The sequence below is a fragment of the Ornithodoros turicata genome, chromosome 3 (genome assembly GCF_037126465.1).
Source record: "Ornithodoros turicata isolate Travis chromosome 3, ASM3712646v1, whole genome shotgun sequence".
NCBI lineage: Eukaryota > Metazoa > Arthropoda > Arachnida > Ixodida > Argasidae > Ornithodoros > Ornithodoros turicata.
The window spans coordinates 67,342,516-67,369,638 of record NC_088203.1 but is presented as its reverse complement, the minus strand read 5'-3'; the positions used below and the strand labels follow the sequence as shown (position 1 = coordinate 67,369,638).

The 27,123-nt window shown below is 48.2% G+C and overlaps 1 protein-coding gene across 1 annotated transcript in view; it reads left to right on the top strand.

The window, feature by feature from the left end:
- Window positions 1-27,123, top strand: part of LOC135388567 (aminopeptidase N-like) — a 300,033-nt gene that overhangs the window by 81,705 nt on the left and 191,205 nt on the right. Inside the window, exons 3-4 of the mRNA XM_064618186.1 lie at window positions 11,030-11,615; window positions 11,668-11,823. Coding sequence (XP_064474256.1) covers window positions 11,030-11,615; window positions 11,668-11,823 — 742 coding nt within the window. The remainder of the gene's footprint in view (window positions 1-11,029; window positions 11,616-11,667; window positions 11,824-27,123) is intronic.

Genomic DNA, 27,123 nt, shown 5'->3' with positions numbered 1-27,123 from the left:
AAGAAAGGAAAGGTAAGCCAGATGGATGTCGGTTTGTTATTAAAAAAAAAGTGAAAGGGGGACGACAAAAAAGGCAAAGAAAAAAAGAAAGCAAAAGGAAACAAAAAGAAGGAAAGAAAAGGAAAAGAAAAATGAAGAACACAAAACTAAAGCTGAAGAATCCACACTCTTGCGGGATCCTATGATGTATGCAGAACTGGTATGGAAATAAGAGGAAGGAAGAACAGAAAAAAAGAAAAGAAAAGAGAAACAGAGAGAACGTAAACAGTTAACATGTGCACAACTGAAGGCATTATGCCTTTGAAAACTGAGTGCAAAAGGAACAAAATGCATTGAATCCTCGGTGTTTGACCCGAAATGCGCGCAATATAATAGATATGGTCAATGAAAAGGAGCAGCGGTAGTTGAACCCCCTCCCAACGGATATGCGTTCCGATGATCCTACCGTTACACCTCACTGGCAGCTGCTGGTACCTTTTCGACTGCTTCGTTTCATTGATCTGATTGCTTTGGGCGAAATTCAGGCAATGTGTTGTGTCACCTCCTGTGTCTCTTCGCCTCCCCTTCTTATGTGGTAATGAGTATGGTGGGCGGATACATATTTTACAAATTGCAAGGTGCACTTTGGGGGTTGGTGCCTCTTCGCTCTTTTGACCCGGGCGCGCCGAGCCCCAAAGGTTGGTGTCAGTCTCTTAGCGTGACTTCCCTGGGGAGGCGGCGCCCCCCCCCCCTCCTAGTTCATGTTCCGGGGGTGCAAGGGCCCACGCGCCCCGCGCAGTCGTCGCCTATGCGTCTTACCTTTATCTGATGCCTAGTCCTGCCTCTGCAATCGGCTTCGTGTGAAACAAGTTGCGCATTGCTTCCGTAACATTCGTATGAGCGAAATGAACAGATCAAATCGCTGCTTTCGAAGGTGGCACCCAGTCGGAGTTGTAACCGACTGTTGCAGTCAATAGTTTTTCCTTTCGCCTTTCGGAAAATTGTGGTTTGAAACATTGGAACTCCATGCTGAAGTGTTCTTGCATTCGGGAACAAAACGCTCACGCATTCTCGGCACGCTGCACAGAACACGAAACCAGGGTGTCGAACCGAACCCGAACCCGAACCGAAAACCGTACCCGAACAGTTATTTTTGCCGGACCCGAACCCGAACCCGAACCGAAATTTTCAGAACACTGCTGAACCCGAACCGGAGCAGAACCATAAAAAATAATAGCGGTAACCGGTTCGCAACAAAACGGTTCGGACATAAAAGTCAGCACAAGAGTTCCTCTCTATCCGCGAACGAAGACACATCGGGATCATCATCACGCGCCTATATCATGGATTTCAGAAATTTTCACCTAGCAGTCAGACGACGACGTATAGTAAGTATACTTTCAGCATCTTTTTAACATGTTGAAGCGCAGTTGTCCTTGTGAGCGCCGCGGCTGGCGCCCCACGCACGCGGTGATGCGGCGTCTACTCTTCAGAGACGAGGTGCCACGCGGACGAATGCAACAGGAATGGAGTAGGCCAGTTATGTAGCTCTACACGACGAATATGTGATCAAATAAGCGCCCAAGATTTCTTTTTACACGTGAGCAGTAAAAATTAAACAAGTCAGAAACATGAGAAGTGGAGAAGGAGCGTACGCAGAACGGTGCCTGTTTGATTGGTCGTGGTTTGAAAAGTAAATGTGGTTCTGCTTATTGGTAGTGCAGTTGTGTCGTGATACATTGCCTTTGTGAGGTGGATTAACTAGTACACTGCTGTGAGCTCGGACAGAGTAAGGCTGGCAGGCTCATTTTCGACATGCTTCAGTACGGTTTCAGATCGATTCACGCTGCGAAGGCAGTGTTCCGGCAAGTACTGTCGTCTATCTTACGCTGTCCATCTTATTAGGCTTCCTTTAAGTTTATCTTGCTGGCACTGTGCGTGTGAAAAAGAGATTTTGGGAACAGAAAGTAGGCGGGACAACACCGCTTCATCAGCGTGGACTCTATTTGCAATAAGTGTTCATCCATTTATTATTTCTCTCGCTAAAGTGCTACCTCACCGCTAAAGACGTCAATGCAGACAACAGCAGTAAGCTATTAGCCACGCATTTCCTGATAAAAGCAGTTTTATGGAACATATAAAACGGAAGCGTTGAACCGGTTCGCGAACCGGTTCGGGGCTGCGAACCGGTTTGCGAACCGGTTCGGTTTTTGGCGTGGCCGAACCGGAACTGAACCGGAACGAAATCAAAACAACGCGAACCCGAACCCGAACCGAACCCGTATTTTTTGCGGTTCGACACCCTGCACGTAACACACTAGGAAGTCTGTACTGGCCTAGCAAATGCTTTGCAGTTCAGAAATATACTGACTCCCTAATAGCGAACTGTTTATCACCTCCCCAATGTCAATCTGTGCAGCACACGGCTCGACCGAAGAAACCGGCCGGCTTGGCGGAAGAAACCAAGCCAAATGTCACGCCAAGCCGGAGCACGGGCAAACCACGAATGTGTCGTTGACACAGGGTTTGCGGGCCACAAGACGGAATGTCAGTGAAACTAAAACTTCACTTTCTCGAAAAACGACGAGGAGTTTTGGATTACTATTTTGCACACATAATCAGTGTTCCCTTATGAACACATCGTGTGAGTACCATTCCATTCTGTAACACTCGAAAATCGACGTAGCTGAGCTTTAAACTTTAATTGTACGTCAATTTAGTTTCCTTTTCTATGTTACTTTTGTTAATTGTTTTAATTTGTAAATACTGATGTCACGAACCTAAGTTTAACGAACTGTCTTTACTTCTGGTGAAGGTTCCTGTCTATCAAAATCCTCCCTGCCGTTCTTTTTTCCACATTTCTGCGTCGTTAAACCGTAGTCACCCACTTCAGTGATCTGCCAAAAACACGGTTCTTCGAGGTATCTGGTAACAATGAACTATGTCGGCCATGTTGGTTATGTCAAGTGGGCGGTGCAACACACATGTGAAATCGGACCCGCATGGAAGGGGGACGTTTTCCCGCTTTACATCATGACATGCGGAGAAATGATTTGAACGAGATACCACTAGGGGATACACGTATTCCCGGGATTTTCGTCTGGTGGGGTGGTATCGCATAGGGGCGTGGCGCCCATATCTGATGCTTTTGTGGCGTTTTTTTCCTTTCTGGCCGGTATCTGTGTGTGTGTGGGGGGGGGGGTTGCAAGAGTCTTGGGAAAGCGTTAGGGGGTGCGAGGGGGTGCGGGGATAATCCTTGCTACCATGTGCTGTCGTATAACGCGTTTGGAACCTATGTGCGTCGCCGGCGTACTCCTATCGAGGGGTGCACTACACGTGTACACTCTGTCTTCATCAGTGTACGATTTGCCAGTGTTGAAGTGCCTTCAAAGTATGTTGTAAGGGTAAGAGAAAGACAGCGACGGCCATCTCGCATCTCCGTCTGCGTGAGCTACATGAATGGCTTTTGTACGTAATGTTCACGTGGAAGTCCGGCGCCCGTGACCCACTTGGTGCTAGAGCCTTTGTAGAGGCCAGAGCTAATCTGTAAAGCCGAAACCACTGTAGAAACTAAAACATGTTCAAGATGGCGGACGGGATTACGGGATTGAGACCAAGCCTGGGCGGGTATTTTCACTTGACCAACCCAGTTAGTTGTGTTTCATTTGGGCATTTTCATTGGAGCAGCCATGCAAGGGGCAGCGGTCATTTTTCGCCCCCTAAAACTGGCGCATGAAAATTTCGGACAGCTCGAGCGGGGACTCTCGCGACCGAAGGTCTGGGACCTCATCGTCAACTTCTACCCCGCCGAGTTCTTGTTTCGTATGCCTTTCCTTTACATGCCTTGTGTATATAGTGTAATTAAACGCTGTTGCTATTTAGCATTTGGTTGTCAGACGTCATTGGTATCAACCACCACCACCAGAACACATCACGGACCTCCCTACGGAAGGAAGAAATTTTACTTACGTGAATCGCATTGCAACCGAGAAGAAGAAGAATGGCACGTACATTAGGAAAACTATATATTCAGCATGCACGAGGGGCATGCTACAAACGAAGTTGGACCGGCACTGCCGGTCTGTACATGTGCTTCGCCCGTGTACAGACACGCGATGTTCATTGCTAGTTAATGCTCGATTTGAACGTCACGTTGTCTGGTGAACAACTGTATGATCATTATGCTGCGTAAAGCATGCGTATTGAGTAAAAATTGAGTAAGAACCGTGATCCTGCTTCACGGTTCTCGACATAGCCAAGATGGCTGGCGTTGTCGCTGGTGTATGGCGCCTCACATTTTGCATATCCCCTATTCTGTGAAGAATTTGCGACTATAACGACGAAGGCACATGCGCGTAGTAGGTTTGTGTTATGCTTATGTCGTGACATTCCAACACACCATTGGTAGGGAGCTCTTCGACATGTCACCTACTGATACCTCCAGTTCATTCCCTGGTTGCGCTACCCGTGCTGCCTCAATGACGACGAACTTGTTCCCGGTGCCGAAGGACCACGATACCTCTGCTGGTGGCATGGCAAGCGGGAAAAGCGAAAATGTAACGCACTGTAAATACGTCTTGGGAAATGCGTAAATTAAGAAGCAGAAACTTTTGACTGTTGAGGAGGATGACATCATCACGGCATCACGATGTCATGACTTCGTTTGGGCAAGCCTCATTCACATTCTCATTCACTGATAAACTTTACTCAGAATGCGTGTTCGAAATAGCCGATTTGGTGAATCGCTGAGGAGGATGCTAAGGAACCGATTTAGCCTTTGAATTAGAAATCAGCAGTTGCGATCATGGACGTACCGAGAGGGGTGCCGTGGTACCCCTGGAGCTTCAAGGCCACTTTCAGAAATTTTTAGCCTTTTACTTATTCATTTATTATTTATTTATTACATTACCTCAATGTCTCTATAAACGGCATTACATGAGCGTACAAGGTTCGGCAAAGGTTTTACAGTGCAGCATAGGATACAACTACAACAACTTACACAAAAGTACGTGCAATATTAATTAACAAGCAGTGGTTTCGAAATTGATGCGAGTCTGATACTATGCCTAGTGATGAGGAGCTGTCACTCCAATCGCGAGTTGTTTTCGCAAAGGATGATTTCGAGAAGTATTCGTGTGGCAGCAGAAGCGCTCTACTTTGTTGGCATGATCTAGTTTCTTAGAAATGTGAGGGGCTGGGACAATGCAATGGGGACCCGAGACTCTGCTTTTGGTTTGTTCATTAGCCTTGCTCAAAGAAATTGTTCATTGTAGCAACGGTACACAATGTCACGAAAGGAGTGCTCATCTATCGTTCCGCAAGACTCATTAAACAGGACTAGTGTTGTGTTTCAACACAACATATTGAACTCATGAACCATGCATCATCCTGAGAGCTATAAATCATCCTAAATACAGATGCTTAATTATTTTAAATGCGATAGACGAGCTGTGCGAAGAGGTACCTCCAGTTAGGATGTTGGGTACTTGAAGCCCGTGACAGTTTCTGTGGGGAAGGCTTACCAGATCCTGTTCACTGCACAGGCTGGGATGACCATGCTCTTGTTTTTCCCAAGCCTGTGCCAAACTCACCTTGCAAACTGGCGATACGCAGTGTACCTGTATCGTCTACACAGATTTACATAAAATATAGGCAAATAGGTAACCGGCCACAGTACAGTGTGTGTGCAGTGGCATTTCCACATGTACCTGAGAGCCACTGCAGTTTATCTGCACACACCCTGTACATTACTACACATGCTGTATTCTTTTAGTAATAAGAATAATAATTGGGTGTTTACGTCGCGAGACAACTGAGATCATGAGCGACGCCACAGCGGTCGGTCTGTGGATTGCTTTTGCCCACCTGAGAGTTCTTTAACGTGAGATGAAAGCTCATCACACGGCACCCCGTATTTAACGTCCCTCGCGGAAGACGGCGTGTCCAAGCAACTTGTACCCTGCCACCAAGTTGCTGGCGTCCTCGGCCGGGTTCGAACCCGCGATCTCGGGGTCAGAAAGCGAACACGCTACCAACTGAGCCACCGAGGCCGGTTGTATTCTTTTAGAAACCAACATTTTTTTACTTTTCACTGAACCGAAAGCAAGAACGCTCAATATCGCTAAAAGCACAGGGCAATACATAAAAACGTGACTCAAGACACAGCACACTGACAATTACACAGTTGCCTATATTGCTTTTCTCCAGTTCAGAGTTGTGTATTGTGTCGCCTTTTTATGTGCTGCGTCCTGTACTGGAGTTTTTAGCGACTTTAATGCAGGACCAAACCAATTTTGAGCGCCCAGATTTTAACATCGTTCGACAAGGACACATATGACTTACTTGTGAATATGGTCGCTCATAGGTTCGCGCTGCCGACGGAGTTCAAAATATGCCACCTTCAGGACAGTCGTATTGAGGCATAGAAGTTGGAAATCTTCGTGGGTTGTAATTAGGGCTTCCGGTTTCCGGTGCTTATTTTTTAGGGAAACGGTGTAAAAAAAAAAGAAACGGTGGTTATTCCGCTCACCACGAAGCGGTGGCTTTCGATGGAAATATTTTAAACATCAAGACACTCGGTGAAAATCGGCTTGAAACGACACTGGCGCGAGCTATACGTACAGCAACAAAGCACTTTATTTTCAGATTTTACAAGAGTTATAACGGCTATGGCCTGAATTTATTGTAATAGATGGCCAGGTGCATGTTAAGAGGCTCAGCAGACATCGCACACCGCTCTTTTCGCTGTAAAAATGTTAGGTGTGAGAACGCGCGTTCTACATTAGCACTTGACACCGGAAGTGCAAGCAAGTCCAACGCTGCGGGCAATAGCACCAGCAACTGTTCCTTGTGCGCCGTCCAGAAGCCGGCAATAGAAAAGTCACTTGTTGGGGTCACAGTCACCGAAAGATATTCAGCCAGCTCGTCCTGGAGTTGTGGCAGGTCACTGTATGGCGCTCAGCGCTACCGCCTACTTCGGACTTGTTGGTGGGATCAATAACCCTGACGTTGTACCAGAAGGACTCATCTGAAATGTCCATTGTGAGAGGCAGGTCCTTTCCCTTGTAGAGATCCACTTTGTGCGCACAGTCTCGTAAAATCTACTGAATGCTGTCACGCACTGTCCTCGATGTAACTCCGTCATCTTCTCCTAGAAGAGTTATTGTTCTTGTTCCAAAGTCCTAACGCGGTGTTGCTTCACACCACGTCTGCAGTTTCGCTACCAATCGCAGTCCAAGCACGTAGAAAACATCAGTTATTATGTGCGCTCTGACTCAATCAGTTTCATGGTTTGAACAAGAATGCTTGAGGTTTCTGACAGAAAGGTCAACTTAGCATACAGTACTGCAGAGTCTCCCAACATCAGGTTCCGCATTTTCTCCGCTTTCTTGCGTTTGAGGGAAGTGGAGTTCATCAGTTGCTTGAGTGCAGGTGCAAAACCGAGAGGCTTGAGACGGTCATTTACGATGGCTATCGGTGCAAAATCCGTTTCCACCGAACATGAGAAAATTGTACCGGCGTACGTTTATCGGTGCTTTTCGGTAACTACCGAAAACCGGAAACCCTAGTTGTAATGCACTTATACTGCAGTCATTCGGCAGTGCTTTCGAGCTCCTTGCAGCGCATGCATTCGATCTCCTTCGGCATTATGACACACCAGCCACACCGGCACCTTAAACAGCAAGTGCGCATTAAATATGAGGACACGAAATTTCAGGGAACGTTTACATGTTGGATCACAGTGTGCGTTAAAAAGCTCATCGCTGGGTAGTTTCATTTTAACTCGAACAACGTGTGAAACTCATATTTTTTAATTTTCCCAGAAAAAAATATATGTTACAGCTCAAACGACGCAAATCGCGCCACGTGCGACGCTCGTGCGCGGAGTAGTTTCCGCCGGAGAGAGGAGGAAAGTCTGAGGCAGCAGCTGGTCTAGCACCGCCTGCTCTACCTTCTCAACTGCTCTAGCGCCGCTGATTTTATGCTTAGGAACTAGAGGTTTTTTGTGATTATAGGCTGCACCATAGACACTGTCGACAGCCACCCGCAGAACTCTGAGAGCCACAGAGTTTCTGTTAAAAAATGCCAAACCTGGCGTAAATGTTCAAAGAGGCCAAACTTTGTTACCAATTTGCTTCGTGACGGAACGTCTGAGGACATCGAGCTTAGTGCCATTCGATAGGACGTTGAAAGAGCTTTCGTGCTGTATAAAGTTTTTCTCATTTTTCTCGGCCCAGTGGTTTCTGCGTTATTAGATTGAGAATCGCACATGGTAGGCGAAAATTGCCAATGTTGCATCTCAATTTTCTCAAAAATGCCATCTTCGATTTCCTTGATTATTTTTGAAAAGGTGGCGTCATGTCTCTACTTTAGACGCCAAGTGAGACAATCTTTTATTTTTACCTGAGAGACGCGCAGCGATTTTTTTGTCAGGCAGGGTCCACGATGCTGTGGCCTTGCGCGCTCCACCCACGAGCACGCGACCTTCAACCTCTTCATTGCTACAGGTCTCCCGCTGATGGAGAAATCAATGACCACACTGCGTGAGCTTGTTGTAGTGTCCTCACAGCATCACTTTACGTTTTCTCAATGGTCTCCCAGTTACGTCAGGCTCCGTGGGAGAGTAGATGAGTTGCCTGTGCGCCCTTGACGAGAAGCCCCAGTACGACGAACATACCGACAAAGGAGTGAGAAGAAACTGTAGCGGCCGCTGGCTGCTTTAGGGGTGTCATCACCATCGCCAAGAGCTTGGGCGAGACGCTGATGACCTTGAGCTCGCGCAGGGAGCTCTGAGTTCTGTCTTGGAATCTGGACCCACCGTATGCGGGTCCACTTTGCTATTCATTAAACGCTTGGTTTTTGCTCGGACGTTACACTTGGTGGCAGCGGTGGGATGACGGCCCCGGATGCAGCCTGCCCTCGACAATTTCTCCTGCCCGACACGTACTCGGGGGACGGAGATTTCGACTCTTGGGAGAAGCACTTCTCCGCTTGCGCTGTAGCTAATTCGTGGTCTGATGAAAGGAAGTTGCTGGTTTTGCCGGCGCGGCTACGTGGTCGCGCTCAAAGGATTTACGATCATCTCACGACGACTGAAGAAGAAACGTACTCTAATCTGCGTGCGGCTTTGTCCGCTAAGTGTTCTCCTTCTGCTCTGCGCATATTGGCGGCAGCCAATTTTCGCGCCCGCGTTCATCGTGGTGAAGAGGCCCTCGACACCTTCGGGTACGATCTTTTCGACCTCTACGACAAGGCGTACCCAGACTCGTATAAAAAATGTTTGTTGTAATATCTATGATATGACGCTAATGGGGCAACATCAATCTGTGTTTTAAACAGATAGGTAACAAAATTCGAACACCGAGGAGCGGGAGCGAGAAAAGATGCATACACAGGGGCGTGGAGCCCGAAAAACACGGGTAAGAAACGGGCATGCAGTAATTTTCACGGAGCGGGCACACGGTCTCGGTCAGTGTGAACAAAGCAGCCTTGAGTAATGCTGCTCCGTTTTCTGCTCGCTACAAATTACGGAGGAGAGGCTCTGTAGTGCGAAAAGGTACGGATTTAAAGACGACTTTGTGCCGTGAAAATCGCTCAGAATGGGGTATGGGAGCAATTTATCGTCGCGAACACGCCATTCGCGAGGAAATACGTAGTATGTATGGCCTGCATGAACCCAAATGGAGCCGGTGAAAAATGCAAAAACAGGCGCATGTCTCGAACACGCTGAGGACACCGATGATTACCGACAAAAAGGCAATTATCTCACGGACCTGAAAAACGTCACGTTAGTGTAAAAGCGGCCTAAATCTGTCTATAATACATCTCGACGTCTGCCCTATGCAATAAACACCACAGGAAAGTGGAATTTTATAGACCACATTTTTCTTACAGGGATATATTGATTCCTGTGCTTAACCAAACATTTGCGTACACTTGGGTTTCTGTTCAAGGGTGTCAGAGATGACATTTTATCACTGACCCCCTACACTGCTCTTCTGCAGTGGTGGCCTGTTTTCCAATTGAGTGTGACAGCCTATGAAAGAGCGGTACCAGATTTGTGCGTAGCCCCAAATGCATTTCAGCTGCTGATCCCGGATGATGTTTTGTGAATAGCCGACCCCCTGGAGACTTTTATATTGTTTTTACAGAGAGGCTTCTACCCAACGTTTGCAAGACCTTTTTAGGACTGAGAATAAACATGACTTATTTTTATAATTTATTTATTTACTTATGCCCTTATGAGCGCGAGACCAGGCAAAAAAGTCTAGAGGGACTTAGCAGTGAGAGAAACATACTCTCCATGCTCACAAATTGAGAAATACACCAACGATCAGCAGGTCACTGAAAAATAAATAAGGACAGAACAAAATACGACAAAGAGGACGTAACTAAATACACTTACTTAGGGTGGCTGAATACTTGACCCCTTTGTGTAGGGTGGGTCACCCTTTGTAGAAGCGAATGCCGCAAAGCCGCCACGTTGACGCCCACCCTTACGAAAAACAGCAACAACTTTATTTTTAAGATGATGACTCTAGAGGTAGATGAGTAGGTAGATGAGTACTCTACCCCATTGCTGGTGGTGATGTGGGGAATGAAATAATGAGCCCTTTCACAATAAGGATCGATGTCCTATGGTCTAACCCTTGGTTGCCCTTTCCCCCTCCATCTGTGACTTCCTTCCCTCAACCTGATTTTGCTTGTGTAAACAAAGTGTTCATTAGATGGCTGGTGGGCCTCCTGTCGACTTCGTTCCCCTCAAGCTTAAGGTGATGCTTCCCACTTCAACGTTACACCAGCTCGCTTGTGTACTTTTCCTTTCTTCAGCATTACATAGGCGCAGGGGAGATTGTCTTCGTCTTAATTGTTGATTCAGACTCTGCAGTTTACCTTACGGCAACACGTGCTTTATTCGCAGTTCTTACTTGTGTTTAATTGCCTCTCAGATTCCTCGCAAATAAATTATAGCCGCAGGCATATTATCTAGTGATAGATCCAGGTTTGGACGAAATGTCCCGCTCACAGAAATGTTTAACGTGTGGTGCAGGTGATGGTGAGACGGTATTAACGTCTGCCAAGCGCGAGAGAAGACGTCCCTTGGCTCATACATCTTTGCTACTTCGTGAAGACTCACTGGGGCTTCTGTCTCGACGAACATCTACTCAAAGTGGCCACTACGCTCAGAGGTTACCGAGGAACATTTTACCCGAACATTATGACCTCGAAATAATACCATTTTTCGCTGAAGATCGTCAAGAGACAAACCGCGACGATTTATTCAGAGGACGCGTTTCAATCTTTGTCGACTGTGTCCTGGATACCAATACTATAGTCCTCCACGCATCTCACCTGAGCATTATCACGGGTGAAGAGCCAGGGATTACAGTCATTAACCATCACGAGTCTCAGACTGTCGGTTATGCCCCTGAAAGACCACTAGGCAGAAACAATGTGCCTGAAGTGGTCCCAGTAACCGAATATCACATTGAGCCCAACTCTGACCTATTATACATCAGATTAGCGGAGGTACTGAGAAGGGGATACAGGTATGCTCTCAAAATTAACTTTCAAGGAAGCCTGGGTGATACGAGAGGGTTCTACAAATATCATTATGATCTTCACGGAAAGCCTCAGTAAGTATGACGAAGCGGTCAGTTAGAGGCGTCATTTGTAATGCTTCTGTAGACATCTCGTAGTGACCTTCTTCGAGCCAACTTTCGCGCGGGAGGCATTTCCGTGCTTTGATGAGCCTGACCTGAAGTCCACTTTCACTGTGACGCTTCTTCGACCTGTGGGATACCGGGCCATATCTACAATGCCTGTAGTACGCAGCGAAGTAAGGTATGTACATAGCTCTGCTTCCTGTCTCATCATCGTCTTCACTATATTGGGCCCAGCTTCCGTGGCATAGTGGTTAAGGCGGCCGCTTTCCACGCGGAGACTGGGGGGTGACGCGGTTCGAATCCCTGTCTGGGGTTTTCCTTGGGGTTTCCTGCAGACTTTCCAGACGAATGTCGGCATAGTTCCCCTCGAAGTCGGCCCCTCTGTCCCCCACTCTTTCCTGCTGTCCTCCCTCCACCTTTCCACGTCTGTACGTCGCCCACAGCCACAGTTGCTTCGCGGCGCTAACAAGGAATTTAAAAAAAAACTATATGGGTACTACATGATTGCGTCATTGCTACCCGTCCCTAGTCAAGCAGCTTAGCGCGGTGGTGACAATAGTGAATTCATGAGAGAGATATATAAACAAAAATACTATATAAATCGTCTGCATCTTTGAGCATTCTGCCAAACGCGCTTCAATGCGGTAGCTTTATATGGTGATCCTTCTTCCTCTCTCTTGTTCCACATCTGTTAGATGGCTGGCTGTCGGCGTCGGTGGGACCTATAAAGCACACTGCACTTGCAGACGTAGCGTTTTTTGTGTGTGTGTGTTAGCACCGCGAAGCAACAGTGGCTATGAGCGGCGTACAGATGTCGACGGACGGAGAGAGGACAGCAGGAAGGAGTGGGGGACAGGGGGATTAGTATGCGTCCTGGGCCGACTTCAGGGGGAACAGTGCCGACATTCGTCTGGAAAGTCTTCGGAAAACCCAGGGAAAACCTCAGACAGCACAGCCGGTGGTAGGATTCGAACTCACCACCTCCCAGTCTACAGCACGACCTTGGTTACCACCAATGAGCCGACGCCTTAGCCCACTCGGCCATGCCGCTGGTGCAGACGTAGCGGGTACTGTGTAGTTGTCAATGGTACACTATACAATGTAATGGTACACTATACAATGTAAGGAGCGTTCATAAAGTTGTTACTATTGCCGTGAAGGAACAGAGAATCAGCAATGAGAGTCCGAGGGAGGTTTACTATTCCTCTACATATTCTCCACCCAACGGCACGCACTTCTGCAATGGATAAATGAGCTGTCGGAGGCAGGGGCGCCGGAACAGGGGGAGCAGGGGGAGCGACGGCTCCCCCTCATTTACGAATGGGGGAGCACGGCTCCCCCAGTGTCAGCCCAGCGTCGTAATCTTCAACGGTCTAACGGAGTGACCCGTGCATGTGTTCTTTCGGCAGCCATAAATTTAGAGAGCAGTATACAGAAATCCTACCACTGTCACTGTGTGCGGAGACCGTTTGAGAAGAGCTACATGCCAATGGTGTCAGGTTCACAGGGTTCTGGAGTTGACCATGGAAAGGTTTGTGGTACAAAGTGGACTGTCGAAGCTTCGAACTGCAATAAATCAGTCAGAAGGTGTGTAACGGGGGGCGCGAGCATTACCAGACCCAATCCACGTGGTGCGGTGGGGGTGGGGGTGGGGAGGGGGGGACAGAGGCGCAAACGGGAATCGCGAAAGGCACGGAAGACACCAGACATCTGGGGGAAATAAAGATACAAAGAAACCGCCCGGTTGAAGACAGAGGGTTGTTATAATGGCGGTTTGCGAGGCGCAGCCACAGATTTCAGTCGGTTGTGGCCAGGGTGCCCAATTCGAGCTGGCGTATAAGACCTGTAGTACGACAAGTGCGATGAACTGAGACGAAACTTCGCACCGGTGTTGTGTTCATGTGTCGGCAGTGGCAACGTCGAGGGAGCACCACCTAGTCCTCGACTGCAGCAGCGTTACAGTATTATTAACTGCCATAGACATCGGAGAAGGCCACACCTCTGGAAAGTGATACGTATCGCAGCTTGTTTCTTGTCTTATGTATGTTATGTATATGTTCACCCGTCACTGTCCACCTGATTGGTGGCTCCTCGCTTTCCACCGTACCGATGTCCAAAATTACCCGCTGTTTTCATTTATCCGGCTTTTCTTATTGAGTCGCCCTCGAGTTAAAACGACAGCGTGACACCTAGTCAAAAGGCTGGGTGTCAAACGGACACATTCTTGCTGAGCTCCAGACCGGCCCAGGAAAGTCTGGTTTATTCGCAGAAGGCTTGCGGATCAGACGATCTTCGCTTCCAGTCCAGGCACACGTACATGCCGCGACTTCTAAGAAGAGGTCCTCGAAGAGGGCTACGCACTGCGCAGAAGTAAAAAAAGCCGGACGCGATGAACTTATACGAACTAACCCACCACCAAGCGCTATTTAATTACAATACTTCTGCAATGTTATTTTAGATCTACTGTACAAATATGCACATGTCATTTGTTAGGTGCACGTTTACAGTTCGGGCAGCAACCCTGTATAACGCAAGCACGAGCTTTCAAGGAAAATAGGTGATGATGATGATGATGATGTTTAAGGTAGCACGTTTTTTCGCTCCCCCAGTAGAAAAATAGTTCCGACGCCACTGGTCGGAGGCTATTGTTAAACTCCTCATTCTGCGTGTTAAGTAATTGGTCCACCTCCACAATCTACCACAGCACAATCACATCGTCGTCGAAACGCTTTCTACGCAGTGTACCCGTCATACGTGGAAAGCGGAACAAGTCACTAGGCGCAGGGCTGGGAAAGTACGGGGGATGAGGCAAAATGTCTTAACTTAATGAGGTCGCGTGTCTCACCGTTGCCTGTGTAGAATGAGCCGGCGCTTTGACGTGGAGCAGACGGACACCCTTGAGCTCCCTGTGGCGCTTTGCCTAAATGACTTCGCGTAACTTCTTCAGGAGCTCACCACAATATTTCCCTGTAACCAGGCATATTCCGTCAGAAGCACATCGCAGCAGTTCGAAAATACGCTGTGCTTCACCCTTCCCGACGACGGCAATGCTTTGGCCTTGTGTGATGGTGTGGGCTCACGTGTCTCCACTGTTTACTTTGTGCTTTGGTCTATTAATCATACTGGTGGACCCTTACACCCATACCTGGCGTTCCGAGACTACATGCACGTGCGCGTTTGCTGGAACCTCTGCTGTATCGCTACTCCCATGGTTTGGTAACGATAATACGAACGCCCGCACCTGCCGGCTAATCCGATGCAATGTGTTTTCCCTTCATGGATGCTAATGCCAGCCCGGCCTCAGAACGTCATTATGTGTAGATGTTTTTCATGTACACGCATGCTGAAGAATTCGGGACAGGAACGTAAAGCAGGCTTCACTTGTTCTTGACTCCATGCAGCCCATGCATTAGTATTCTAAAAGCGCGTGCAACACTGACTGACGCTAACAGCGCTCTGCATTCGTTCACTAGTGGCACGTTGCCTGCGGCACGGCGAAGCTTTTAATGCAAACTCTCTGGGTGAATATTGGGATCTTCGAGGTTCGATTAGAGGTTCAAAATTTTCAACATGTAAAGAAGGCTTCATTTGCTGCACTGAAGTGTGGGAATGAAGCGCACCAGTAGTATGTGTATGCCATGGGTTCCAAACACCCCACTCCTGTAGAGTTTGAGCCCCTACGAGCAATCGGAATATTGCCTAGTATACACGTGAAGTAGTCTAGCCAGTGCAAAAGTGTGCAAAGTTTGACTGTACTCAAGTAACTGGCGATTGTCTTACTGGAGGCGCGGTGTCGTAAAATGCGCCAAGGGCACCTACAACGTACGAACATGCGAACAATCCCATTCAATTAGCGTGAAGAATCCTGCGATTTTGGAGTGTGCAACAGTGTAGCGGCCGGTGGACAACGACGAGGACGGACACGCGCCTGGTTCCACCGGCACGGCCATGGAGATAGGCCACCGTCATCGCCTCTCCCTGGCATACCATCACCGTCGGTCGGGACTCATGTAGAGGAACTCCACCTCCTCTACATTTGGTGACCCGAACTATGAACACCATGGTCGGCGAAATTCGGCCCTTTTACCATCCAAAATTTGGCAATCTTCCCGCATGCCCAGCACCGATGGCACGCTGCCGCGCAGCCTGGAAACCCCTCTACTACTACCTCTCCGACTGGTACGGTAGCTCCGTGGCACGGCAGTACCCTCAACCTCAACTGTCCAGCCAGACCCGCTGCCACGACTCTCATCCGTGCCTTGCATTCAGCATCACCTGCTCATCCCCAAATGGCTTCCTGAGCTTGACAAGCGAACTGCTGTATAGCGACCTCTCTCCTACAAAGGAGGAAGGGAGTTGCCTCAGGACAGAAGCCGCCGATATTTCGAACAGAGACTGTTCTTCTTCTGGGCACCGTCCTCATCATTGGCATGGTATTTAAAGGGTTAGGTGTGACGTGTTTAAAGGTTCATGCGAATTGTGGGTCAACAGCCCGGAGGGAAGAAAGGTTCCGTACGGGTTTTTACGGCCGGAGTGAATGGCTGCTTTGTTAGAGTGTGGAGGGGATTATGTGAACGTAGTGATCTAGGCTACAGACCGGTTACAGAAAAATGGAAGGTTCACGAACACGTGGACGAAACGGGACAACAGGCAAGAATTGGCAAGCATAGCGAAAGATAAGGAGGTTAGTGGTTACGTGGGGAAAATTCCAGAACCAGCAAAGGTTTTCTTTTTTTTTTTTTAATATTTGTAATGCAAAGTTGTGGCATGCAATAAAGAAAGTAGAAAGCAGTGGCCATGCATAACATAACAGATGATAATGGAGGTAGAAGGGAAAAGCATATTTTATTTGTGAAGTGTTTCTAGGGTGCCTTGTGATTTGTTGATACCGGACGGGTGAAGAGCGTTGAACTTGTATATGAGATAAGACTCCCTATCACGTCTGTCACGTGTGGATCTAAACCCGGTTTCTAGAATATATAGTTTAATGTTGTCAAAATTGTGACCAGGAACGTTAAAGTGTTCGGCGACTGCTTTGGGGAGTTTGTTGGACGTGTCGGTTCTGTGTCCGGTAAGGCGGTTGTTCATTTGTTGGCCGGTTTCACCAATGTATTGCATAGAGCAGTCGCCGCATTCAATGCAGTATATGACATTGGAGCTTGTGCATGTGAATGCGTGGTTAACGGGGTGGGTGTAATTGCTCGCAGTGCTTTTGATGGAGTTAGCGTGTTGAACGTGCTTGCATGTTTTGCAGCGCGGGAGGTTGCAGGGTCGTGTTCCCGTGTACGGGGTGCTTGTTTTGCTGATTTTGGCATTGACCAAGGAGTCTGCCAGGTTTTTTGCACGTCGGTATGTCACCTGTATAGGATTTGTGAATATATTGCTAAGTCGGTCACTGCTTTGGAGGAGGGGCTCGTGCTTCTGTAGAATGGCTTTGATGTTTGGAAGTGCGTTGGAATATCTTGTGATGAAGCTTATTTGGCACGCGTCAGGATTTTTTCGGTTTTCCAGAACCTCGTCTCGATCGAGTGTAAGTGCCTTGCGACGGAATTCGGTTAGGAGGGAGTCTGGATAGTCCCTTTGGGCAAGTGTACTGCAGAGTTCGTCAAGCCAATGGTCAAGCCTTGGTCAATGCCAAAATCAGCAAAACAAGCACCCCGTACACGGGAACACGACCCTGCAACCTCCCGCGCTGCAAAACATGCAAGCACGTTCAACACGCTAACTCCATCAAAAGCACTGCGAGCAATTACACCCACCCCGTTAACCACGCATTCACATGCACAAGCTCCAATGTCATATACTGCATTGAATGCGGCGACTGCTCTATGCAATACATTGGTGAAACCGGCCAACAAATGAACAACCGCCTTACCGGACACAGAACCGACACGTCCAACAAACTCCCCAAAGCAGTCGCCGAACACTTTAACGTTCCTGGTCACAATTTTGACAACATTAAACTATATATTCTAGAAACCGGGTTTAGATCCACACGTGACAGACGTGATAGGGAGTCTTATCTCATATACAAGTTCAACGCTCTTCACCCGTCCGGTATCAACAAATCACAAGGCACCCTAGAAACACTTCACAAATAAAATATGCTTTTCCCTTCTACCTCCATTATCATCTGTTATGTTATGCATGGCCACTGCTTTCTACTTTCTTTATTGCATGCCACAACTTTGCATTACAAATATTAAACAAAAAAAAAAAAAAAAGAAAGAAAACCTTTGCTGGTTCTGGAATTTTCCCCACGTAACCACTAACCTCCTTATCTTTCGCTATGCTTGCCAATTCTTGCCTGTTGTCCCGTTTCGTCCACGTGTTCGTGAACCTTCCATTTTTCTGTAACCGGTCTGTAGCCTAGATCACTACGTTCACATAATCCCCTCCACACTCTAACAAAGCAGCCATTCACTCCGGCCGTAAAAACCCGTACGGAACCTTTCTTCCCTCCGGGCTGTTGACCCACAATTCGCATGAACCTTTAAACACGTCACACCTAACCCTTTAAATACCATGCCAATGATGAGGACGGTGCCCAGAAGAAGAACAGTCTCTGTTCGAAATATCGGCGGCTTCTGTCCTGAGGCAACTCCCTTCCTACATTCTACCGGTTCGCTGGATTTCTACCCATCTACGTTCTCTCCTACAAAGCACTACCAACCGGTACACACGTGCATCACAGCTTCATTAAGCATCGCTTCAGCCCGATGTTCACTGAACCCCGGCGCTCCTTCACTGCCGGCCGCGACACTCGAGCCTTCACTGCCGGTCGCAGCAGCCGACGCAACGGCACGCTTCAGCCGGCGGCTCGGCATCTCTCAACGGCTCTCACAGCCTCACCCTCTCCTCCCCTGGGACTCTGAGCTTTGGCTCCCGTGCTGGTAGCTGCAGCCTAGCCCCACCACTTTGCCAGCGCCTCAGTCTCTTCCCCACTCTTCTCGGACTACCGGAACGTGATGACTCATTGGCTGTGATGCTTCGCCACCGTGTGCCGTGCCGTCATCCTGTTCAACCGTGCATGTTAACCACGGTCGCCCTCGCTGCCCTCCTCTAGTGAAGTCGTGGACATCATCTGCTTTATCGCCGCTCCGCGTCTGGGGGGGTGATGTAGCGGTCGGTGGACAACGACGAGGATGGACACGCGCCCGGAGCACCCGCTCCTCAGTTCCACCGGCACGGCCATGGAGATAGGCCACCGTCATCGCCTCTCCGTGGCATACCATCATCGCCGGTCGGGACTCATGTAGAGGGACATCACCTCCTCTACACACAGTAATCTATACGTTGAGTGGATGTTGTCGCGGCTGCGCAGTGGGGATTTACAGGGTCGCAGATACCGTCGCAGCGAATTCTTGCTGCTTATTTAGGATCTTTGTAACACTCGAATATAATTAGTGTCTGACTTTTTTGTCTTAAATGCCTTTCCCGATTTCGGAGGTGTGTGTGTGCATGTGGGGGGGAATTGGGTGCTGTTTTCCAACCTGAAATTCGAGGTGAGATCGGGTGCTATTCATACGAGTACAATCGGGTGTTATCGGGTTATTTTTTTGCCCAGGAAAAAAGCCCGTAGTTCAAGGGGCACATATTGGTGACACATGCATTTCTCGCAAATTATTGTAACACAATACGTGTGCACAGATCACTACTAAGTCATGTACGTGGTATGTGATGGAACGTCATACGTTATTAAAATACAAGAGAAATCGGGTTTAATTGGAATTTGTCGGAAATTGAGTAGAAAGGTAATAATCGGGCGTAATCAGGTTTAACACGAAAAAGTCAGACCCTAAACATACTCTGTTTCACGATGAAGCTTCGGACATCGGATGTTTATTATGTTTATTTATTTAATAAATAATATATTTCCGCTGTTTTAACTTGCATTACCACTGTTCCACTTAACATACAAGGCAGAGATGTAGTCGATCAGCATTCGAATCCATTCCATTGACCAGCAGATTGTATCAGGGATTCCGCTACCTTGTAAGTGTTACATTTTTCAGAAGAATGTGCGCGGCCACTCGTGTGAACGTGACGGACAATAGCAACAATAAATGATGGAAAAGAGATGATGACATGGGATATTTCGCCGTGGCAGCCACAGGACCTTACCCCACTTCACAGAGGTTAATTTGAGCGGATGAATTAATGGTGAGTGCGAAGCGAAGACATGTTGGAGTTCTCTTTAGAGCTCTTCGAGGAGGCCAGTGGCATGCACGAAAGCAAAAAGGGAGAGAAGATCCCGACACTGATGCGCAGGGACGCTCCATGGGCCAAGTAGTTTGGACAAGCTGAATGGTCTGTCGTCAAGGAGCTCAAGTTGGCGTCGAAGCACCCGGCGTTCACATGTGTACCGGTAGCAGTCCTCAATGATAGAAATGAATCGTAGTTGGGGTGTGGCAATCTGGGCAGAGCGCAGTGTTACTGTAACTCAGCTTAACCCGGAACACAGGGGTGAAGGCGACGCTGAGTCGTAGACGCCGCAGAAGTGACATACACCTGCGAGGGAAGCCACCTGGCATCTTAAATGATAATGATGGAACCACTGCATGGAGGAGTGACCATTGAGTTATGTTATGGCGCCATTGCTGGCGGGCCAAGGGTGGCACCAACGCAGACGAGTAGAAGCGTCTATCTCAATTGGAGAGGATAATGGGCACGGCTCAGTAGATAAGGTGGGTCGCGGCAGCCGCCAAATCTGTCTCCTTGTTGCACTGTATGCCAGTGTGGTCGGGGACCCACTGTAGAGTCAACCGATGTCCCTGTTTCCCAAGAGCATTGAGCGCCGTCAGGATACTCACGAGCACCGGGGCCAAATAGCCGCGGATGCCTATGCATTCTGCACGTTGCAGGGCTGCTTTTGAGTCAGTCTATATCACCAAGGAGCGAGGAGGGCAGTTCAAGGTAGACTTTAGGAACAGCAAGATGACATGCAGCTCCGCAGAGGTCGACGAAGCACGATGTGACAGTCAAAACCCACGTGATATCGACTCGTCTGGTATGACAAAGGAAGCGGAGGAGATCCGACTAAACGAACCATCGGTAAGCACAGACACAACACCACACCAGACGGACACAACACAAGATTCCAAACAAAAACATTTAATATTCTTTTGCGCGAGCTATTTGGAAACTGGATTGTGCTGTATTCAAGACAAAAATAAACATTTTTGTGTATGTTCGATGGGGAACGCGAAAATACCGCCTTGTTGTATCCACGATAGGAACTCCGTGAGTGGAGATTATTTTTCCTCCAAACCATGGGTAAACATGAAGACATGACGCGCTCATTCATTTATCGCTTATCGACACCAGACAAGTTCGCCGACGACAAACTAACCTTATCTCTTACACTGGACGCAACACCTTTTTTTTTCATCCCCAGTTTTGGTGAAAGACATTTTAAAGCCAGTCGGACGAACCATATTTTATGAGGCTGGTTCTCGCAAGGACACATCGCTAAGGGTCATGCAATGAAACATAAATGAAAAGTAATAAATTGTAAAATAAACAAAAGCAGGACAACAGCTTGAGAACAGAAGAGCAACACAGAATTAAAAGAAAACAATTTCCTTTTGTGTTCATTTGCTTTATTTACTAATGCAGCTCTCTCCGCAGTTGCGAAGAGGGTGACGGGTAGAAGGTACATAGCCACAGTCAACCGCGATGGCCACGAGTTGCAGCGTAGAAATTATGATGACGATGACCGCACAGCTTTAACATTATGGAGTCTATTTTCACGCACATACAAAGTGTGGAGCAAGACCATGCACACAGCCCAGAAAGGGGGAAAATGGCAGAGTAGTCGAACATTCCGTCTTTAGAAAATAAAGGACCTAGTACTATCAGATGCCGTAGATGTCTTCACGAGCTGAGGACTATTTCGTCGGCTGCAGTATATGAAATGTGTAGTCTATATGCACGTTTTCTTTGAAAGCCCCACTATCTACCTCCTATATCTATCTCTCACGTGCTAAGTATGGAAGCTGTCATCGACAAGCCAAATGTACATTTTATAGTTACAGGATTCGCCCACGAAGAGGTCATTACACCGCTTAAGGAAGCTGTTTTCCTTCTTTAACTGTCCTTTCTGTCGTAACACTGGAGTATACAGGATATTTTAAAACTAAATCATAATATGGAAGGGCAACGTTAGTCGCTTCACAAGGAAAGCAACAAGAGAAAAAGCTGAGCAGTAGTGAAAAACAGTTCCACTCTGTGCTTTATCTTGTATCTCATTGTGCTTAAGGTATATGCATGCGTGACGTTGTGTGATTAATGTTTCACAGCATCATGTACAGAAGGTGCTTATCTTTAGAACTGGTGTCCGAACGAAAAATGCAGTTGTACTGAAGGTACATATCAGAATAGTGAATAGTGAAATACATGTAACGGGAATATTTCGTTTCGAAACAGTCGGAAATATTAGGAAATGAATTTAATCGGATTTTGCAGTCGGCTCCGCGCTCCCGACTGAATTCAGACAATTGGCGCGTGAGCGGTTTATATGCAAGTACAGACATGCAAAGGACAGCCATACACAAAAGTACAAATGGAAATATATTTGTAGGAGGAGGACGAAGATGCGGAACGAACGCGTGGGGAGGAAAATAAAGTGGCATTCTGAAAATGTTCTGGGACGGGAACGGCCAACAGCTGCTTTTGTCTCTGGCCTTGGCTAGGCACACTACATTTTTGGCGCGGTCGACAGGATCGAACATCATGTGGATCCAGTTCTTCGTAGGGCGTACTCCCGATGCCGAGGCGAGGTTCAGGCAGCAGAACAGGAGGCAAAAAACAAATAAAAGAGGCTTCACAGTCTGGCCCGTCGATAACAATGAAGACTGTGTATTTTGCTAGCCAAAACCTAGTGTATGTCACGATGATGGTAAACGGGCAACAGTGAACATCGTGAACAGGAGAGAGATCAACCAAGGACGTGTTAATAAGGGACGGCCCATACTCGTACGAAGTTTCGACGGGACATGTCGCGAACTTGATGAGGGGCCACGATTGAGCTATCCTTCCAGGGTCAAACACTTGCCGTTGACGCCCTCATTATCGACGATGTGGAGTACAATCTCCAGCTGTCTAGGCCAGCCATTAAGGCAATGCGGAAGAATTTGTTTTGGGACGACCGCGTGGACGTCGAAGGACTAACAATAGTCTCAGCGCTGATATTACCCAAGTCCGCTGAAGACGTCTCCGCAATGTACCCGGAGCTCAGGTGTATTGGGCCATGCCAACCGGCAATTAGGTCCCATGTCGTACCCTTTAAATTAGCTAACACTACACCTATTCAATGCAAGCCATACCCCCTGTCAAGAGAGAGGAAGGCCTGGCTGCAGCTACAAACGATGCTGGACGCCAAGATAATAAGACCGTCAACGTCGACATTCGCTTCGCCAATAACAATCGCACCGAAATAAGATGGAACCTTCAGATTGTGCACGGACTACCATCTGCTGAATCAGCAGACTGATTTGTTCCCTTATCCGATGCCACGAATCGACGACGTAATCAACGAGACAGGAGGATGCAGGGTGTTCACATACATAGATCTAACCAAAGGGTATTGGCATGTCCCTCGGGTAGAACAATACAAGAAGTATACATCATTTATAACCCCATTCAACATATACGAATATAACCGGCTCCCGTTTTGGTGGAAGAATTCAGGAGCATGGTTCCAGAAGATCATGAACGACATTCTCAGATCCTTCAGGGGAAAGTTCTGCGCTGTATATATTGACGACATAGTTATCTATACTCACACCTAGGAGGATCACAGCCGTCGTGTCCCTTGTCCTCTCTGCGCTGAGCGAGGCAGGCGTAAAGATAAATTTCAAGAAGACCACATTCTTCCAGGAGAAGGTTACGTTTCTTGGACGAGTGTTGGACGGTAAGACCAAAAGTACGAAGGAGGAGTCCGTGGCCAGGATAACGGTGTTGCGGAAACCACACGATGTCCGCATATTAAGGGTGTTCCTCGGCCTAGCCGGCCACTTCCGTGCCTTCATTAAAGACTACGCCACCAAGACCAGGAGTCTCACATAGCTTACCCGGAAGGACACACCCTTCCAGTGGACAGAAGAATGCGAAGCAGCATACCAATTCTTAGTACAGAAGATATCATCCGATCCCATATTAACCCTGCCCGACTTCACACTGCCGTTCGAACTCAAAACAGATGCGTCGCTTTACGGCACCGGTGCAGTGTTGTATCAGAGACGCTGCGAGAACCCGAAGGGACGTCAACTCAGCATGATAGGATACCACTATCACACGTTTTCACAGTCAGAGACAAATTACACCACAACCGAGAAGGAGGCGCTGGCAGTGGTGTTAGCTTCGGAGTACTTCCGTCCATACTTGGAGGGTCGTTCGTTCGACCTGTTCACCGACAACCAGGCACTATCACACCTCCACAAATTGGCTAAGCCCAGAGGAAGGATCGCCCGCTGGATCAACGAGATACAACACTTTGACTTCAGGGTGCCTCACCGCAGCGCGTCTGACCTTACCGATGCCGATGCGTTGTCACGGTTGGCTATCTTTAGTGAGGCATCTACTAGTGAGGTCACTCAGGAAGTAAACAGCGCCAAACTTTGGGAAGGTTCCGAACAGTTCCAGTTCCTGGAGTCGAAAACGAAGTTTCACGTACCCGCCACCTTGGTCCGCAAAATCCTGGAGTTGTACCATGACAGTCCCGGATCAGGGGGACACGACGGATTTTGGCGAACCTACCTCAAGATAAGGAAGCGTTTCGAATGGAAGAACAGGAAACGTGAGGTACGAAGGCACGTCGGGTCGTGTCACACATGTCAGCTGCATAAGGCAAAATACTGGCAACAGACGGGCACAATGATACTCCCCCCCATTCGAAGATCCCCTTTGAGGTACTCCACCTGGGCTTCGCAGTGATAAAAAAGAAGGGGGAGGGGGTGTCAAGGACACAGGCCTTCTTGCTCGCGATCGACCAAGCGACAAGAATGGTTGCCGCACGTGCGGGGAAGGAAGATGTACAACCCGTGATCAACCTTCTGGAGCGCGAAATGTTCCGGGATACGAAGCTTTTGATCTCGGACAACGGGCCGGCTTTCCGTAGCAGGAAACTCAAGACGTCGGCCGCGCAGAGAGGCATAGTGGTACGCACAACGACCCCATACCATCCCACAGCGAATGGGCTTGCCGAGCGAGCGATACGTGACATTAAGGGCTACATAGTATACCACCCTGAATACCAAGGAGGGTGGAAGTGTGCCCTGGAGGCGGCAGTGCACCACCACAACAGATCACATACCTCGGCACTGGGATGCAGCCCCCAGTATGCAGCTTACCGGGCCGTGCCCGTCCTACCGACTGATCAGGAGCTCGGTATCACTGACAAAGTTCAGCTACAAGAGAGTCCGCACAGCGCCGAAAAAGAGGCCGAATACGGACACCGCATGAAGAAAGGATTCGATCTCTGCCACAACAGCAGGATCCCGAAGCTCGAAGAAGGAGACCTGGTGCTCGTACGTTGCGGTCTACGGGGGAGTAGAAATCCGTTTGAGGGGCCTTATACCGTCAAGAAGCTCATCACATTCGGAGTATATTAAAGGTTGTGACTTATCATGGACGAAAAGGAACGGAAGAAAGGGCTACCATAGGTGCCTTACCAATCACGGAGGGTTGGACAAAGGAGCTCCGGAGTAATGTAGAAGGAGGACGAAGATGGGGCACGAACGCGTGGGGAGGAAAATAAAGTGGCATTCTGAAAATGTTCTAGGACGGGAACGGCCAACAGCCGCTTTTGTCTCTGGCCTTGGCTAGGCACACTACAATATTTATTAATGCCAATGGTGTTGGGAATTGTAATGCCTATCTGTGAAGGGGAAAAATCCAGCCAAAAAACGTTCACGATCTGAAACAGAAGAAACGCAAGACAATACAATTCACATAATAAACCGGTTACTCATTACCGGTATGATGCAATAGATTTGAAGAGGTATCATACAGAAATAATCAAACACAATGCATATAATATTTTTTAATTATTGGTAATCATTCACACAAGTTTTCAATGAATCTATATCACAGGACGTGACTTTTATTCAAAGAACATATTGTGAGACAGATATCATCCCCATCGTCCTAATCCTCATCGTCATCACAATAAAGCTCGGTTTTCGAATCAACCTAACATTTGGTGGAGGTGCGAGCGCTTTCCCTCTGTCTAATTTAGAATCCTGAAACTTCGGAGCCGCCGAGTTCTTACGATGACATCTGCATCTGGTACACCTGCTGCTAGTAACAGGATTCCTCCCGCGGGACCTTCATCGTCGCAACGTTTGCCTGCTCCAACGGTTCGACAGCGTGACCCCTCTGCCTTCAGCGGCATTGACGACCTGGACGTCGATGATTGGCTTGGTGAGTTTGGCCGCATCATCCGTCACAACAGGCGGGACGACACTAGTAGGCTCACCAATGTTCTCTTTTACCTCTCTGGTGTGGCGAAGACATGGTTCCTCAACCATGGAGCTGAATTTCAAACCGGGGACCAATTGGCTGGACGTCTTCGCGATCTTTTCGGAAGGCCCGCTTTTCGCAAGTTAGATGCAGAGCGAAAGCTTTCCTCTCACATTCAATGTCCGGAAGAATCGTACATGTCATCAATTGAGGACGTCCGGTCCCTTTGCAAGCGTTTCAATTCCGACATGATACCGAAAAATCTGCTGTGTGCTTAAGGGAATCCGGGAGGATGTGTTTCAACTTATTGTGAGCAAGGACTTGTCATGTGTTAACGAACTTCTTTCCCTCTGTAAAAAATTGCAAGACGCCCGGAATCTCCGCAATTGGGAAACTCATCTACAGTACGGGACAGGCGCGGAACTCGTAACACTGGATAACCTTCGATACTTAATCTGAGAAATCGTCCGTGAAGAACTATCTGCGCAACGTCCCGGCACTCCCTGTGAAGACCCAAGCCTTGTACAGTCCCTTGTCCGCGAAGAGCTTGCCAGCTCAGTCACAGCCTACCGAGTGTACAAAGGGCTCGCGCTACTTCTTTTTTGTCATTTTCACACGAGACAGGCCTCCGCGTTCACCACGTGGTGCTCCAAAGTTTGTGCAAAACAGAAGACGCGTGCTGGACAAGATGGCGCACATCGCACAGCGAATTGTCACGAACTTTCTCGTGAATGAAGGCGTAAAGTCATCTGAGATTCACAGAAGACTTCAGGCTCAGTATTGCCACGATACACTTAGCCGCAGCAAAGCGTTTGAGTGGTGTAAACGGTTCCGAGACGGCCGTACATCAGTGCAGGACGATCCCGGCGGGGGCGGCTCAGAGCCCAGTGTCAAAGTTCCTTAGAATATCCAACTTGTAGAGCGCTAGATCCTCAACGACCGACGGATAACATCTCGAACTGGCTCGAAAGACGGACCTCTCTGTGAACACCATCACCTGTGTGTGGGTGATGGT